Here is a 13,755-nt window from a genome sequence, read left to right as displayed (position 1 = left end):
AACATTTTGGTCCCAGTGATAGCATCAAGGTAACAAATTATTAAGCAGTCAAACAGACTAATGCCAATCAATCAATCAATCAATCAATCAAGAGCTCAATGTGCTAGGGCTAAATCTTAAGGGTGTTAAGTCTCTATAAGAGACTTAAGCTAGTTTTCATCTCTACCCAAGCAGTGAAGTTTAGAGGGGACATGGTAAACCAGAAATGTAGGCTAAATCCCAATTTTAGATAAATGTTTTTAAAAAAATCAATCAATATATAGTTCCGTACAGTAGAGTCAGCTTTAAATTATAAGGTAGGCTTAGCTTTTAAATCAAGTTCAGTGTTTCCATTCTTTGAGAAGTGGAAAGTGTGAAGACGGAAAAGTTCATTTTTCAAAAGTTGCTTTATTGCATGTGGGGCACCCCCACACCACCCCCAGGTTTGAATATTCAGGAACAGACACTTGTAAGAATAAGCTAACATTTCAAAAATGGAGGATTGAAACCCTAGACTATCAAAATCACCCCATCAATGGATCTGTTTAATGAAGACAGTAGAATTTTTGTTAATTTATCGTTTTAACATTTGTAATGCTAAGTATACCAAACAAATAATTTCTGTGACTCACACTATCTTCAACTGCATGTGCAAGAAAGGTGACTCAAGCTGGGTTGTTTATCTTATGTTGCCCTGTCATGTTTTGGCATGCAGAAAAGACAAGCATGGTGTACTTTGAACCAAAGAACTCACTTTGACTCAAACAAAAAACCTGTTCAATATCAGGACTGAGTTCTACTGCTAATATAAAAACAGTGTTTGCCAGGAACAACAAGTGTTTTATCTTCCTATTTTATACTGGAAGCTTGACTGTGGCATCACCTATTTCATTAACTAAACTGGAGATAGATGCCTTGAAAAAAGGAATTTTCTATAGAATTCAGAGGACTCTTACCACTGAAAGACCACCAGTCCCTGCTTGCCTGAAGCACCCCATGCAAACTGATCCACCAAAGCTCACCTGCTTTTGGCTCTGTACTGAACAGGTATTTTAAAGGCACAAGTCGGTAACACTTATGAGCATACGTATAGCTATGAGCATATACGAGTGCTATTTGCACAACCACAAAGGCTAGTAAATGCCTCCTGGATGGACCTATGGGAAACTCAAGTGTAGGGCATGAGCACAATAGCCCCCTCTTACACTTGAATCCCAGATTCAGGTAGGTAGCTGTGTTCTGACGCAGTCAGAATAAAAATTGGCCAGTAGCACTTTAGAGACAAACTAAGTTTGTTCTGGGTATAAGCTTTCGTGTGCATGCACACTTCTTCACACTTCTTGAATCCCAGTAGCTGGTATTGATCCTGGGGATACCATACACCCCAATGACTAGTAGCTATTTGATTAGCACTCTCCATGACTTTGTCTAACCCCTTCTAACACCAATACATTCAAATTGGTGTCCACCCCAACTTCTTGTGGAAGTGAGTTCCAGAGTTTAACGATACACTGTATGAAGTAGTACTTTTGTCTATCCTGGAGCTTGAACCACTTAGCTTCAGTGGACGGCTCAGGTACTAAAATTATGAGGGAGCAAAACATCTCTCTATTTACTATGAATAATGGTACACACCTCTATCACGCCTCCGCTTACCCTAGTTTTTTACCAAATTAAAAAGTCTCAGGCAATTAGCAGCTTAAAATGCAACAAAGCCGTCGCCTCCACAACTCCTATTTGTGAAGCCGTCATCTGCGGGTAAGCAATGGGCGTCCCAAATGTACACACCTCGGTTTAACTGCGAAGTGCATGAGGTTTTAAGATTGCCTTTCGAATTAAAGCTGGTTTGAGGGGAAACACATCAAGCGGCAGTATTTCTCAAGAAACTACAAGATAGCTCTGGGTTGTGTGCACACGGATTCAACAAAAGGGGGGGGGGCTGCATTGGAAAGACAGGGAAAAGGATAATGTGGTCAAAAACCCAAAAACCTAAATCGCTGTCTCCATAAAGGAACTGCACCAGGTCCTTGAACACTTCCGTCTCCCCTTTCCGCATCTTTTCTAGCTCGATAACATCACTTATTTTGGAGACGAAGAGAATTGAACCGAACAGTCTTCCTTCCATACAATAAAAACTTGAGTAGGAAAGTGCATGGATGGCTGCCTCCCTTTTCTGCTTCTCCTACTTGCTTGCGGCCCTGCAACGAGAGACACGGGGGGTTTTATTCCTCCTGGTCTCCTGACATTTTTTTTAATTTTCTTTCCGTTCCTCTGGGGAGAGGCCACCACGCGAAGAAACACGGCGACAGAAGTAACCAGGCAGCTCCCTTCCGCGAGCAAAGCCATTGTCCGCTTCAGCCTCGCTCGCCCCCCTCGCTCCGACCGAGGCTTCCGGGCCACAGATTTGCAGCGCTGGAGGAGCCCGAACTTTTTAAAAACACGAAGCCCCAACCCTTTTGAAAAAAATAATATCTATATCTATATCTATATATATATAGACTCGGCACCGGGGAGAGGAGGAGGAGGCGGCGGCGGCGGCGGCGGCATCTAATCGCGGGCGAATCACAGAACGAACCGAGGCGGGCTCTCGCGCAAACAGGGCGCAGGAGGAGGAGGAGAAGCGCGCGCGGCGCCGGGAGAAGCGGCAGCTGCTGCTCGCCGGTCCGGGGCTTTGCCAGGCGGCGGGGGGAATTAAAGCTGCACAGGCACGACGCCGGCCTTCCGCAGCCGCCCGGTCTTCTAGGCTGACCCAGGCGAGGTGGGCGGGCCTGCGCGCCGCCGGGTCCCCCAGGAAAGGGCGGGGAGCGAGGCCGGCCTCCTCGCTGGTGTGGAGCAGCCTCTCCGGCGCCGTGTTTACATCCGGCGCCGCTTGCCCTGGGCTGCCCTGCTCCTCCTCCTGGGCCTGGGCCTGCTCTCGCTGAAGCCGCCTTCGCTCCCCTAGGCCGGGTCAATGCGGCGCTTTCCGGCGGGCTATGGACACCAGCGACCTCTTCACCAGCTGCAAGAAGGGCGATGTTTTCCGAGTGCGGTGAGGCCCGTGCCCAGGTTATGGGGTGGGGGGACCCCCGGGAGAAGGCCACCCCCCCCATTGGTGCTGCGCCTTGGCAGAGGCTGGCGCTAGGGAGCTTAATAGGGGGCTGTCCCTTGAGGTTCCGGTTTGGGGAGCACCTAAATGGCAGGTGGAGGTTAGGGGCTGCCCTGGGACTTAAGGTAAACTCGTCTATTTCCCCCCCTAGCTTTCCTCGAAGTTCGTTGTGTGTGTTTAGGATGTTTAGATGTCTCTTCTAGACAGCGGCAAAAAAGGGCTGCCTGAGAAGTAAAACTGGGAAGCTATTTAGAACAAGCTTCTGGGCTTGTTGGCACACATGAAAGCAATAACCTGGGTGAGAGGGCTCTGGGCATGTACAAAGTGCTTTCGGTAACCCCAGCTAATGCCTTCTCCACCCATCTAGGCTTAAAGGGAGGAGAGACTCCAGATAGGAGCTTCGAAGTTCTAGGCAAGGCGGATTTCTGGCACACACTACTTTTAGAAAGCAAACGTGGGGCATTGGGGGAGTACTGGCTGGGGCTGAAAAAAATAGAATGGAGGATATTGGGCACAACCAGGGATATTTTGGAGGGAGGTCACAGATCTGTGAGGGGACTAGGGAACAAGCATGGACTGGATAACTTAAGAGTTCTTCTGTTGGGTGTGGCAGCTCTTTGGTCTTCAACTGGTGGGTTGGAACCCACGACTGTCACAGCCTGATCTAACATGTTGCAGCAGTAGCAATACCATCATACAAATATGTGGGGTTTTGTTTTTTTAAGGTTTCCAAATGCATGTTTTGCTTAAAAGTTGAGTCCTAGGTCTGGGAACATTGAAAATTATTGTGGCAGAGAATAAGTTAAGGGGCAGATAAATAGGAAGCAAAATTCTTTTTGGAAATTCTTTTCACCTGCCTGTATTTGCCAACCTTCCCTCCCCAAGCTACTCATATTTGACAGTAGAATGGCTGCTTCTGTGTTGCTTCATGTCCCTAATGGGAGGCCCCAAGTTCTTGCTGTGTTTTTAAAAAGGAAAACAACTTTTGCCTCTTCTGCCTATCAGCTCAGCTTCCTGTCCTGAAACAGCTGACTACTTTAGATATCCCCTGAGAGCAGGGCCAAAAAGAAACAGACACACAAAAAGGCAAATGGTATTTTAAGTCTTTATAAACACACTTTCTCCTTTTTTAAACTGAAGATGTTGTAAAATATAAACTATATGCTGCTTTTCCACACACATGTGCCCAAGCGTGACTCAACAGAATCAAAGCACTGTCACAAAACACATCATTACAAAGACAAAACAATTAACATGACAGTAATTCATGAATACAAGAATAAATATATACCAATCATATATTAAAAAATCTATCAATTAATTTCCTGATTCATTGCATTAAGATGTAGAAACAGCCAGAAAAGTAATGTTGATCACAATATTATATCAATTCAAATTCATTGTGGTGTGCATAATCACCATAAATGATGCTATCCATCAATTTCAATGTCAATCTTTAGTAAAAATCACAACACTTACAGCTTTCAGGTGCAACACAATTTACAAGCAGAAACACAAAAAAAGACAACAGTGGCAACATACTTGGAGAACATCAACCACTTGTTTTAAGGTTTTTAAATAATGGCTAATTTTTGCTCATGAATTAAAAATGTCATTTATATTTAAAAATGTCATTTAAATTCATTCTACTCCTGCCCTTTTATTTTATTTTTGCAACCACCCTGTGAGATAGTCTAAATTCAGAGACAGGGGCCGACTTTATCCCCAGTCCTAGTCCAGTACTCTTAACCATTGCGCCATACTAGCTCTTCTTTAGCGCCTTTCCAGAAAGCAAAATAGAAACGCGAACTATTTTTCTTTGTGTTTCTTTGTGTGGCAGCATGTTGGTTTCTTCTGATATTTAGGAAATTACACAGGCTTAAAAATCAGTGGTGGGGGTAAAGGAGAATAAATGTAATGTGGGGGAAAATAGCCTTGCTGTTTTGTGTCCCTTCTTTTAAAGGTTGCATGGGCACTCCCAAACTTGAGTATTCTGTAAACTGCCCTGAGATCTTACAGTGAAGGGCAGTCCAATCTAATAAATAATAATAAATAATTATTAATAATAATAATAATAGGGAAAGGGGCTTTAAAAACAGATTATTTCTGAAGCTGTAGCTGAAGTGAGTTAGATGAATTCTTAAGTGCTAAAGCTGAGCCCTTGTTTGTCTTTCAGATACCTTCTTGAACAGAGAGATGTTGAAATCAATGTCCGGGATAAATGGGACAGTACCCCTTTGTGAGTGCTTTGGCCTTGAGACATACATGCTGTTTGGTAACTTATACAGGATTTAAAGAAATGCTTTCAGGCATTGCAACAGTTCCTCATTTTACTTCTGTTGTTGTGTTCAAAAAAGAAATCATTTTTTCTTATATCCTTCTCCTACATTCTGCTCCCCATTGTCTCAAGTTTTCAGTGTTCCCATGCTGTTTTTTGTTGACAAGATCTGCTGTTGGAAATAATTTTCCTCATTCAGAACAATATTCTGGAAGGCAGTTGAATGCCTGCCACTGCTTTTGGGATAATTTGTGGCAACCATTTTACTAGCATTTACTAGCATTCTAAGAAGAGGCCTGTTCCAATTGTGCCATTGGCTCATCTTGTCTAGCTCTGGTTAGCCATAATGTTCTGGGAAGGTTGCAAACAGGGCATGAAGACAATAGTCTTCTCTTGTTTGTCCCCAACATATGTTCATCAGCACTTTGCTACGTCTGTCATAAAAGAAAGTATAGAATGGGAATCCCTGGAGTTGTGCAATGTGTCCTTGGAATATTGTCATGTCAGGCTTTATATGATAGCATTAGCTGCTGATCTGTTTCCACATAAAATTCAAGGTACTGGATTTTATGTTGAAATCCCTAAGCATCTTAGGACCTAGGTTACTTTTCCTGCATGAACTTTCCTATCACCTGTGATCATTGCTGGAGTTCTATCGCCTTCTGAAGTGAGGTGACTGGGAATTGGGAAAGGGATATTTTTCATTTTGCTGTCTCCAGGGAGGCCCACCTAGCACTAACAAGTCTGTCTTTACAGTGACAGATGGAAGACTTTTTATTCACCCACAGCTTTTAGTGTCAACTTTTAGAAGTTTTCAAAAATCTGGGATTGGGTTTTACATGCAAGTTACTGCTGCCTTTATCTCGCTAATGGAAAGTGCTCTGAAAGTCTTGACTAATAGAGCAGGATGTAGAGACGGCAGACAGGGACTGGAAGGTGTTTAAAAGATACTTGCAAAACTATATCGAAAAATCAGAACGATTAGAATAAACTAGTTTCGTTTCAAATATTGGAATACTAAATAAGATGGATAACAATGTGTAATAGAAAAAGAAGTATGAAATTAGGTTAAAGGTGTGTGAAAGAAAGTAATAGAAGTGGAAAGAAATTGCAATTGAGTAGATTGGAAGTCTAACACAAAGGGGGTGAGGGGTGGTGGATGGTGATGGGAATTATCTGTGGGATTGAGTGTAGGTATGTTGTAGGTATGTTGTAGGTATGTAGGTATGTTGTATGAAATGTATGTTTGTATGTGTATTAATGTTGAATTATTTTAACAATAAAAGAAAGAAAGAAAGCAAGCAGGATGTAGATACTTGCAATAGAAATAATAAGCATGTACCCTAAAGTTCTTGTTGATAAGGCAACAGTGCTGGGGCTGGTGTGCAGATTTCACCACTTACAATGTTGTCCCATAGAACTTGATGGGAGCACTGAAAACCAAGGGAGCTCTGTTTGCATGGTCCCACCCCTTCATCTGCATAGCTCTAGTCCACATCTCTTTTTTCTCCTTGCACATGAAGCAAGTGCATGTCTCATCATTAGAAAAAGAGTGGGAAAAGACCCTTGTTCTCCTTGTTACAACAGAAAGAAGTGAGCATGCTACGGAGAGGACTGGATCAATTTCTTGTAAGGAATTAACACCATTAGGGGAGCCAACGTGCTGCCCTCCAGATGATGTTGGACTACAACTTCCATCATCCCAACCAATGGCCATTCTGCTGGGGCTGCTGCGAGTTGCACTCCAACAACAACTGGAAGGCAACACATTCGCTGCCCCAACCTAATGTGATTTTAGGATCTTAATTAGATTGCAAAGTTGGAATCAGCAAAACATAGAAGTTTTCATTTCTAAGTTTCTCTTTCTTAACTCCTTCCTTGTGTTAACAGGTATTATGCTTGTCTCTGTGGACATGAAGAGCTTGTACGGTACCTTTTAGCCAACGGTAAGAAAAACTGATATGCTGCTTCTCCTGGAGACTGTGTGCCCAATATATATGGTCACCTGTGTGTCTCTAGAATTGTCACTGAAGGTACACCAGAATTAAAACAGTATAATCCTGCTCTGATGGGAAACTGCATAGCTGTTTTTGACTTGTTATGCTAATCAAAAAGCTAGAATCTTATTTTGCAAGGAAAACTTTTCCTCTCATGGTAGGGTGTTAGTACAGGGCTCAGTTTTTTACAAGTTTGTAGTACTAGCCCTAGCGTGACATTAAAATTGGATCTTAGCCAATGGGGAGAGCTGCTATTTTTAATCTAGTCTGCTTGTTGCCATTTTGTTTAATAAAACGCACCTAAAACTAAATGTCCATTTGATGTTTTACTACATTTTATATATGCTGTAAGTCACCCAGAGTGGCTGGGGAAACCCAGCCATTATTATTATTATTAATAATCATCATCATCTCATTTTTTACTTAAAAAAAGAAAAAGTTAAGGCTCCTTGTTGGTACATTTAATATTTCTGTTCTCATCATAGCACCCAGCAGGGCAAAAATAAATGGATTTAGCGTCTGGCTTTACTAGAAGGAATAAATTCACCTGTAATACACTGAATCAGTAGCTGCCACCATTTATTGAGTGACTAGTAGGAACAGTTATCACCAGGAATATGTGCTTTCGCTTGCAGATCTATCTAGGTTACCAAGTAACAAGTCTGCCAGCATCCATTCTTGAACCACCCAGCTCCCAAGGGTATTATTGCGCTGTTTCTTAGTAACTTGGCTAAAAGGACAAAGGCAATAATGTAGGGCAGAGCTTTCCAAACCTTTCATGTTGGTGGTACACCTTTTAGACATGCAAGATTTCACGACACAGTAATTCAGTTTTACTAGCAAACAAGAGGTTAAACTAACCCCTTTCCAGCCCTGGGAGCACCGTGGGGAGCATTCGTGTGACTCACCTACACACTGCAGACACTAATGTGCAGACACTAATGTGTTGCGACACACAGTTTGGAAAACTGATGTACAGTGAGATAAGCTTAGTTCTCTCACCCACACCATCAAAATACATTGATTTCATTTAATCAATGTTAGGTCTGTTGTTTAACAGGTACAAAGAATATCAATCCAGTCAGAGAAATAAAACAAAAGCATGGTTTCTAACTTTATTTATCAGACTATTTATAAACCACCAACACAATTATTGTTGAGGTGGTATACAATACAGTCATTGAAAATAACAAAATTGTACAATTATAAAATCATAAGATGACCCAGGCTGAATCAGATTAAGTCTTTAAACAAATATATTTTCAGCAGGTGACAAAACATCAGGATTGTAGGCGCCTTTCAGATTTCCATAGGAACAGCATTCCAAACTTGGTATTAGATCATAATTCATAGCTTACCGCTAAAGCAAATAATAATCCTTCTAGGAATAAGAAATCCAAATCATGCTTTGGTGGGGTAATGTTGAATTTGGTAAGCATAGCTTGTCAGTGAACAGTAGCTACATGCAGACTCTATTAGAAATGGGTATATTCCAACCAATGCAGGCACAGACTTGAGAGAGAAATATTTTGAATTTGGACAATAAATTTTATATTCCTAACTGTAGTTAAACACACAATCAAAAAGTTGTTCTGGGAAGCTTTTTAGCTTGCTTCTAACTTGTATTTTACTAAATATTTACAGTGTACTTTAAAAGAGATTCTTTTCTCTATTTTTTAAATTGTAATAACTTATCTCCAAGGAGCTCAATGTGGTGTTCATGGTTCTCCTCCTCAGTTTATCCTCTCATCAGCCCTGGGAAGTAGACAATGACTGTCCCAAGGTCACCCAGCAAGCTTCATGGCTGAGTGTGGATATGAACCCTGATCCTCATCCAAGACTCTAACCACAATCCAGCTCATAGTGTAGCACACTGGATCACAGTGGTATGGGTGTAGCAGAAATGTTTTCTGTGAAATAGTGTAGAATATATGCAGCTTCATACAGCTATTTTCTTTTAAAACTGAATAGTCTTGTAGTTGTCCCAAGGCAGAAATTAAGAGACTGGATATTATGGTTGAATGTTAATTTTACTTCATGAGCTCTGCTTTAGACCAGAAGAACATATGAAAGTACTTGTAACGAGGGATGAAGGTTTCTCCAGTTGTTTAGTGGAAGCAGTTCTTAGTACTGTTCTGCAGAGAAAGACAATATCACATATGTAAATGATCTGTCTCTTGTAATATGGCTTCAAACCTAAATGGCAGTTGGTATTTGTTTACAGGTGCCAAATGTGAAGCAAACACCTTTGATGGCGAGCGTTGTTTATATGGGGCCCTGAGTGATGCTATTCGGCGGGTGTTAAAGGAGTACAAGCAGATCACAGCAAAGTGCATGAAGAGAGACTACTATGATGTCTTCCTTCAACGGTAAAGAGAGAAGGGACGCCTTCATTGCAGGCTGTTAAGCATTAAAATGCATCTGTTTCCATTGGACTGCCATTCCCACTCCTTGGATGGCTGACCCCTCTTGCTTGTTTTGTTTCAAGAGATTCAAAAGATTTATTATGTTCTTGTCTTATGGAGGCTTACTTGGGATGATGACAAGTCTGTCAAGCCACTGTTAGTACATAGTAATTTGAAAGTTTCTCTCTCTCTCTCTCTCTGTATATATATATATATGTGTGTGTGTGTGTGTGTGTGTGTAATTCCCTCCCCACTGAAAAAACTTCTCATACAGTATACATGATAAAACTGATTAATCACAATCTACTGTGTAAGTGGCAGAAGTAAATAAGACCACTTAATAGATAGGTGTGTGTGCAGTCCTCTTTATGGAATGCTGTCCCCAGGGAGGCTCACTTGGTAGCATCATTATATAGCTTTAGGCATCAGGCAAAAACATTACTTTTCCTCCATGGCGTTGAATCATAATTTCCTGTGGCCTCCTTGAGTGGTTCAGATTCTGCCGTTTTAAGAACAAGATTGTCATTTCATTTTTTCATTGTTTTTCTTTGTACTGGTTTTAATGTATGTTTATCTTTGTTTATATATTGTAAGTCACTTTGAGTTACCTTGGTAAGAAAGGGACCAATTAATAAATAATAAAGCATTATTTTATTACCTTGATTTTGAAGGAACAAGATGCTCGCAGTTGCTGAGTCCTCCAGTCCAGTTTTTTCAGACTTGTTGTTCTTATTCTCCTTGCAGACTTCTGGAACAGGGTTACCAGAGTGACATTGTATTCATTGTGCATGGGAAGTCTTTCTGTGCCCATCGCTGCATTCTCGGTGCCCGGAGTGCATATTTTGCAGAAATGTTTGAGACCAAGTGGAAGGGGAAGAATATCATAGCACTAAAGCATCCATTGGTGAGAAGACTCAAGCTTTGTTTTAACTAGAATAGTGTCTGCAGTTGGTGCTTGCTTTAAGGTTTCAGGTGCTAAGTCTAGACCCTGATTTACACATGCATCAGAATGAGACAGTAGAGTGGACTGTACCGCTTAAGACTGTGGGTGAGGATGTCATTAAAAAAAACAACATTAAAAAACATAAAAATCAACTAACTAAAAAAACCATAAAAAGCAACTAACCCCATGAATTGGCTCATTGAGAGGAAGTGGTTCTGGGCTATTCCTCTCACTGCCATTCTCCTTTTTTCTTTTTTTCTTTTTTACTTGCAGTGAATATTGTTAAATTTGTAACACTCAAAATGGGCTTCTCCTACTTGCAGTCTGAATGGTACAGTCCATTCTGCCACTTTATTCTGCTACACGAGTACCAAGCCTGATGTTACTAACTAATCAAGCATCAAGCTTCTTTAAAATAGTTTTACTTGGATTATCTCAGCAATGTTGATCTGGAACATCGTATTGAGATTTCATTGCGACTACTGTATTGAATCGACCCTGGCTGTTCCTACTGGTAAACATAACACACAAGCTATTCAACTTCTCACAAAACAGGTTTTTGGTTTTTTTAAGCTAACTATATACAGTGGTGCCTCGCAAGACGAAATTAATCCGTTCCGTGAGGCTCTTCGTATAGCAGTTTTTTCGTCTTGCGAAGCAAGCCCATTGACAGCTTAGCGGATTAGCGCTATTAGCAGTTTAGCAGCTTTTAGCGGATCAGCTGATAAGCGGCTTAGGGCTTAGGAAAAGGGGGGAAAAGGGAAAAAACCCCGCAGGAACTCGCAAGACATTTTCGTCTTGCAAAGCAAGCCCATAGGGAAATTCGTTTTGCGAAGCACCTCCAAAACGGAAAACCCTTTCGTCTAGCGGGTTTTCCGTCTTGCGAGGCGTTCGTCTTGCGGGGCACCACTGTAAGTGGTTATCACAACTTGTGGTCAGTTCCGCAAGTTCATTACTTTTTGAGTGACATTATTTAATGTTCCAGTTACAGATAGGTAGCCGTGTTGGTGTGCCATAGTCAAAACAAAACAAATTCCTTCCAGTAGCACCTTAAAGACCAACTAAGTCAGTTTTTGGTATGAGCTTTCGTGTGCATGCACACTTCTTCAGATACACTGAAGAAGTGTGCATGCACACGAAAGCTCATACCAAGAACTGACTTAGTTGGTCTTTAAGGTGCTACTGGAAGGAATTTGTATTATTTAATGTTGTCACATGGTGCGAACTGAGCTGGCATTGAGGAAAAGGGAGATACAGCTAATATCTTGCCCTTTTTGTTGCATGCCTCTCCAGAGTTAGCACTACTGCAGAATCTCATGGGCCCTCATTAGCTTCTTTGAATATAGCCAATGGGGTGCCCTCTAGAAGTTGTTGAGGACTTCTGATCATTGACCTGACAGGCTGGGGCTGATGAGAATTGTAGTCCAAAACACCTTAGCTACTGCTGTTCTAGCTTGTTTCTCACTTATATCAGTGTATAGTTCAAGCCATGGCAAAATGCAACCTCTGTAAATAACGACTTTCATTCATTATATAGATCAACCCTGCTGCCTTTGGTTCTCTTCTCCAGTACCTCTATACAGGTAAATGTGGGCATGTGCTGCATTGTAGTGCTTACAATTGCTGCATTTGGATTCAGAATAACATCTTGCATATATCTATATACTTTGCATAATTATTTCAAAACGTAGCTTGTCAGAAATGGCTCGGGTGACGTACTTTTTCTCTTTCTCTTGCAAGGACTATACTGATGGAAAGCATTAGATACTGGGGCATAGAATAACAGCATTGATGGAGAGGCATGGAGCTGCACAAGTTGTGTTGGACCTTGCTAGAGTGAGATTTTGGGGGATTCAGGTTCTTTTCTCTACCATCGTGTTTTTGCTTAGGGGTTAGCCACTCACCCACCCAAGCAACAATATTTTATTGCCCGAAAACATTGTCTCCCACCACCCAGCTGATGGGTTTGTTTGTTTGTTTTGCAAGTGCTGTATCAAATGCAGTAAGGGCACTGGCATTGCTAGTAATGAGTGACACAACTTTCTGTCTGGACGAATTCCTGGTATGCCACACTGTTGCTCTAGTTACTTTTACGTCTAAAAGCGCCATGGCATTAATCCCCATTATTTCAGCAATAGTTACTTGTAATGTTGAGGCTTCAATTCTAAACACACTTGTTTGGGAGTAAGTCTTTCTTGAATTCAATGAGACTTACTACTGAGTAGACGTGCAAAGGATTCTGCTGTCTAGAAGATTTGTTTGCTGATTGGGCATTCTAACCAGGCACAGACTGTGCTAACATGTTTTTCTACCTCCATTAGCATATGCCAATAGGGTTCCTCCCAATTCCAGAGCACAGCTCTGGATTGGAGCTACCAAAGGAATAGCAAAGAATAAAAATTTGTCTTATTTTTGTTTGTTTTTAGTGAACAAAGGTCCTTATCCTTCACTAGACAATGGCCATACGTTTCTGGATATTTGTACTCAGGAATATGTATGAATCTGGCTATTGAAGTTGCTCCTCTTTTTGCTTTTATAAGACAGGAGTACCTTGAAATAGAGAAGGATACGGAAAGTGACACATGCATCTTTATTTAACATGTGGGGCATGTGGATTAAACCTATAGAAGGGATTCTGGATTAGCCTTCTCTACATTTGCTCATTGCTTTGGGCAAATGTATGTGGGAAAGTGGCATACCAATTGAAATAATAGTTACATTATTGTAGTTGTCAGAATTGATGGACTTGTATGTAACATTTCTTGGCTTTGTCATATGTAGACATGTGCATCCATATTTTATTTATTTGGGTGATAGTCAACCAAGTTGTGTATCTATAGTCAATATTTGTTTACTTAGGGTGGCATGCATCTCTGTTATATTCTTTGTAGACTCATTGCAATTAATGGACTCAAGTCCACTGATTTTAATAGGCCTATACCGGTATCGCTAACATTGGATGTCACCCTTACTACAATTTTGTGCTGCTAATCCATTCAATATGGTTTGCAGTCTAAAATAATAAAGGTAAAAAAAATAAGAATTTTCTCAGGACATATATCTGAAAA

General features: G+C 41.2%; 1 protein-coding gene across 1 annotated transcript in view; it reads left to right on the top strand.

Moving 5' to 3' along the window:
* The first annotated feature begins 2,747 nt into the window (after positions 1-2,747).
* The window catches only part of ABTB1 (ankyrin repeat and BTB domain containing 1), a 37,142-nt gene continuing 26,134 nt past the window's right edge, over positions 2,748-13,755 (top strand). Inside the window, exons 1-6 of the mRNA XM_081851014.1 lie at positions 2,748-3,007; positions 5,241-5,303; positions 7,233-7,288; positions 9,564-9,708; positions 10,489-10,648; positions 12,225-12,270. Coding sequence (XP_081707140.1) covers positions 2,952-3,007; positions 5,241-5,303; positions 7,233-7,288; positions 9,564-9,708; positions 10,489-10,648; positions 12,225-12,270 — 526 coding nt within the window. The 5' untranslated portion in view covers positions 2,748-2,951. The remainder of the gene's footprint in view (positions 3,008-5,240; positions 5,304-7,232; positions 7,289-9,563; positions 9,709-10,488; positions 10,649-12,224; positions 12,271-13,755) is intronic.

Source organism: Podarcis erhardii (assembly GCF_964252035.2).
Source record: "Podarcis erhardii genome assembly, chromosome: 2".
Taxonomy (NCBI): domain Eukaryota; kingdom Metazoa; phylum Chordata; class Lepidosauria; order Squamata; family Lacertidae; genus Podarcis; species Podarcis erhardii.
This window is presented reverse-complemented; position numbering and strand designations above follow the sequence as displayed.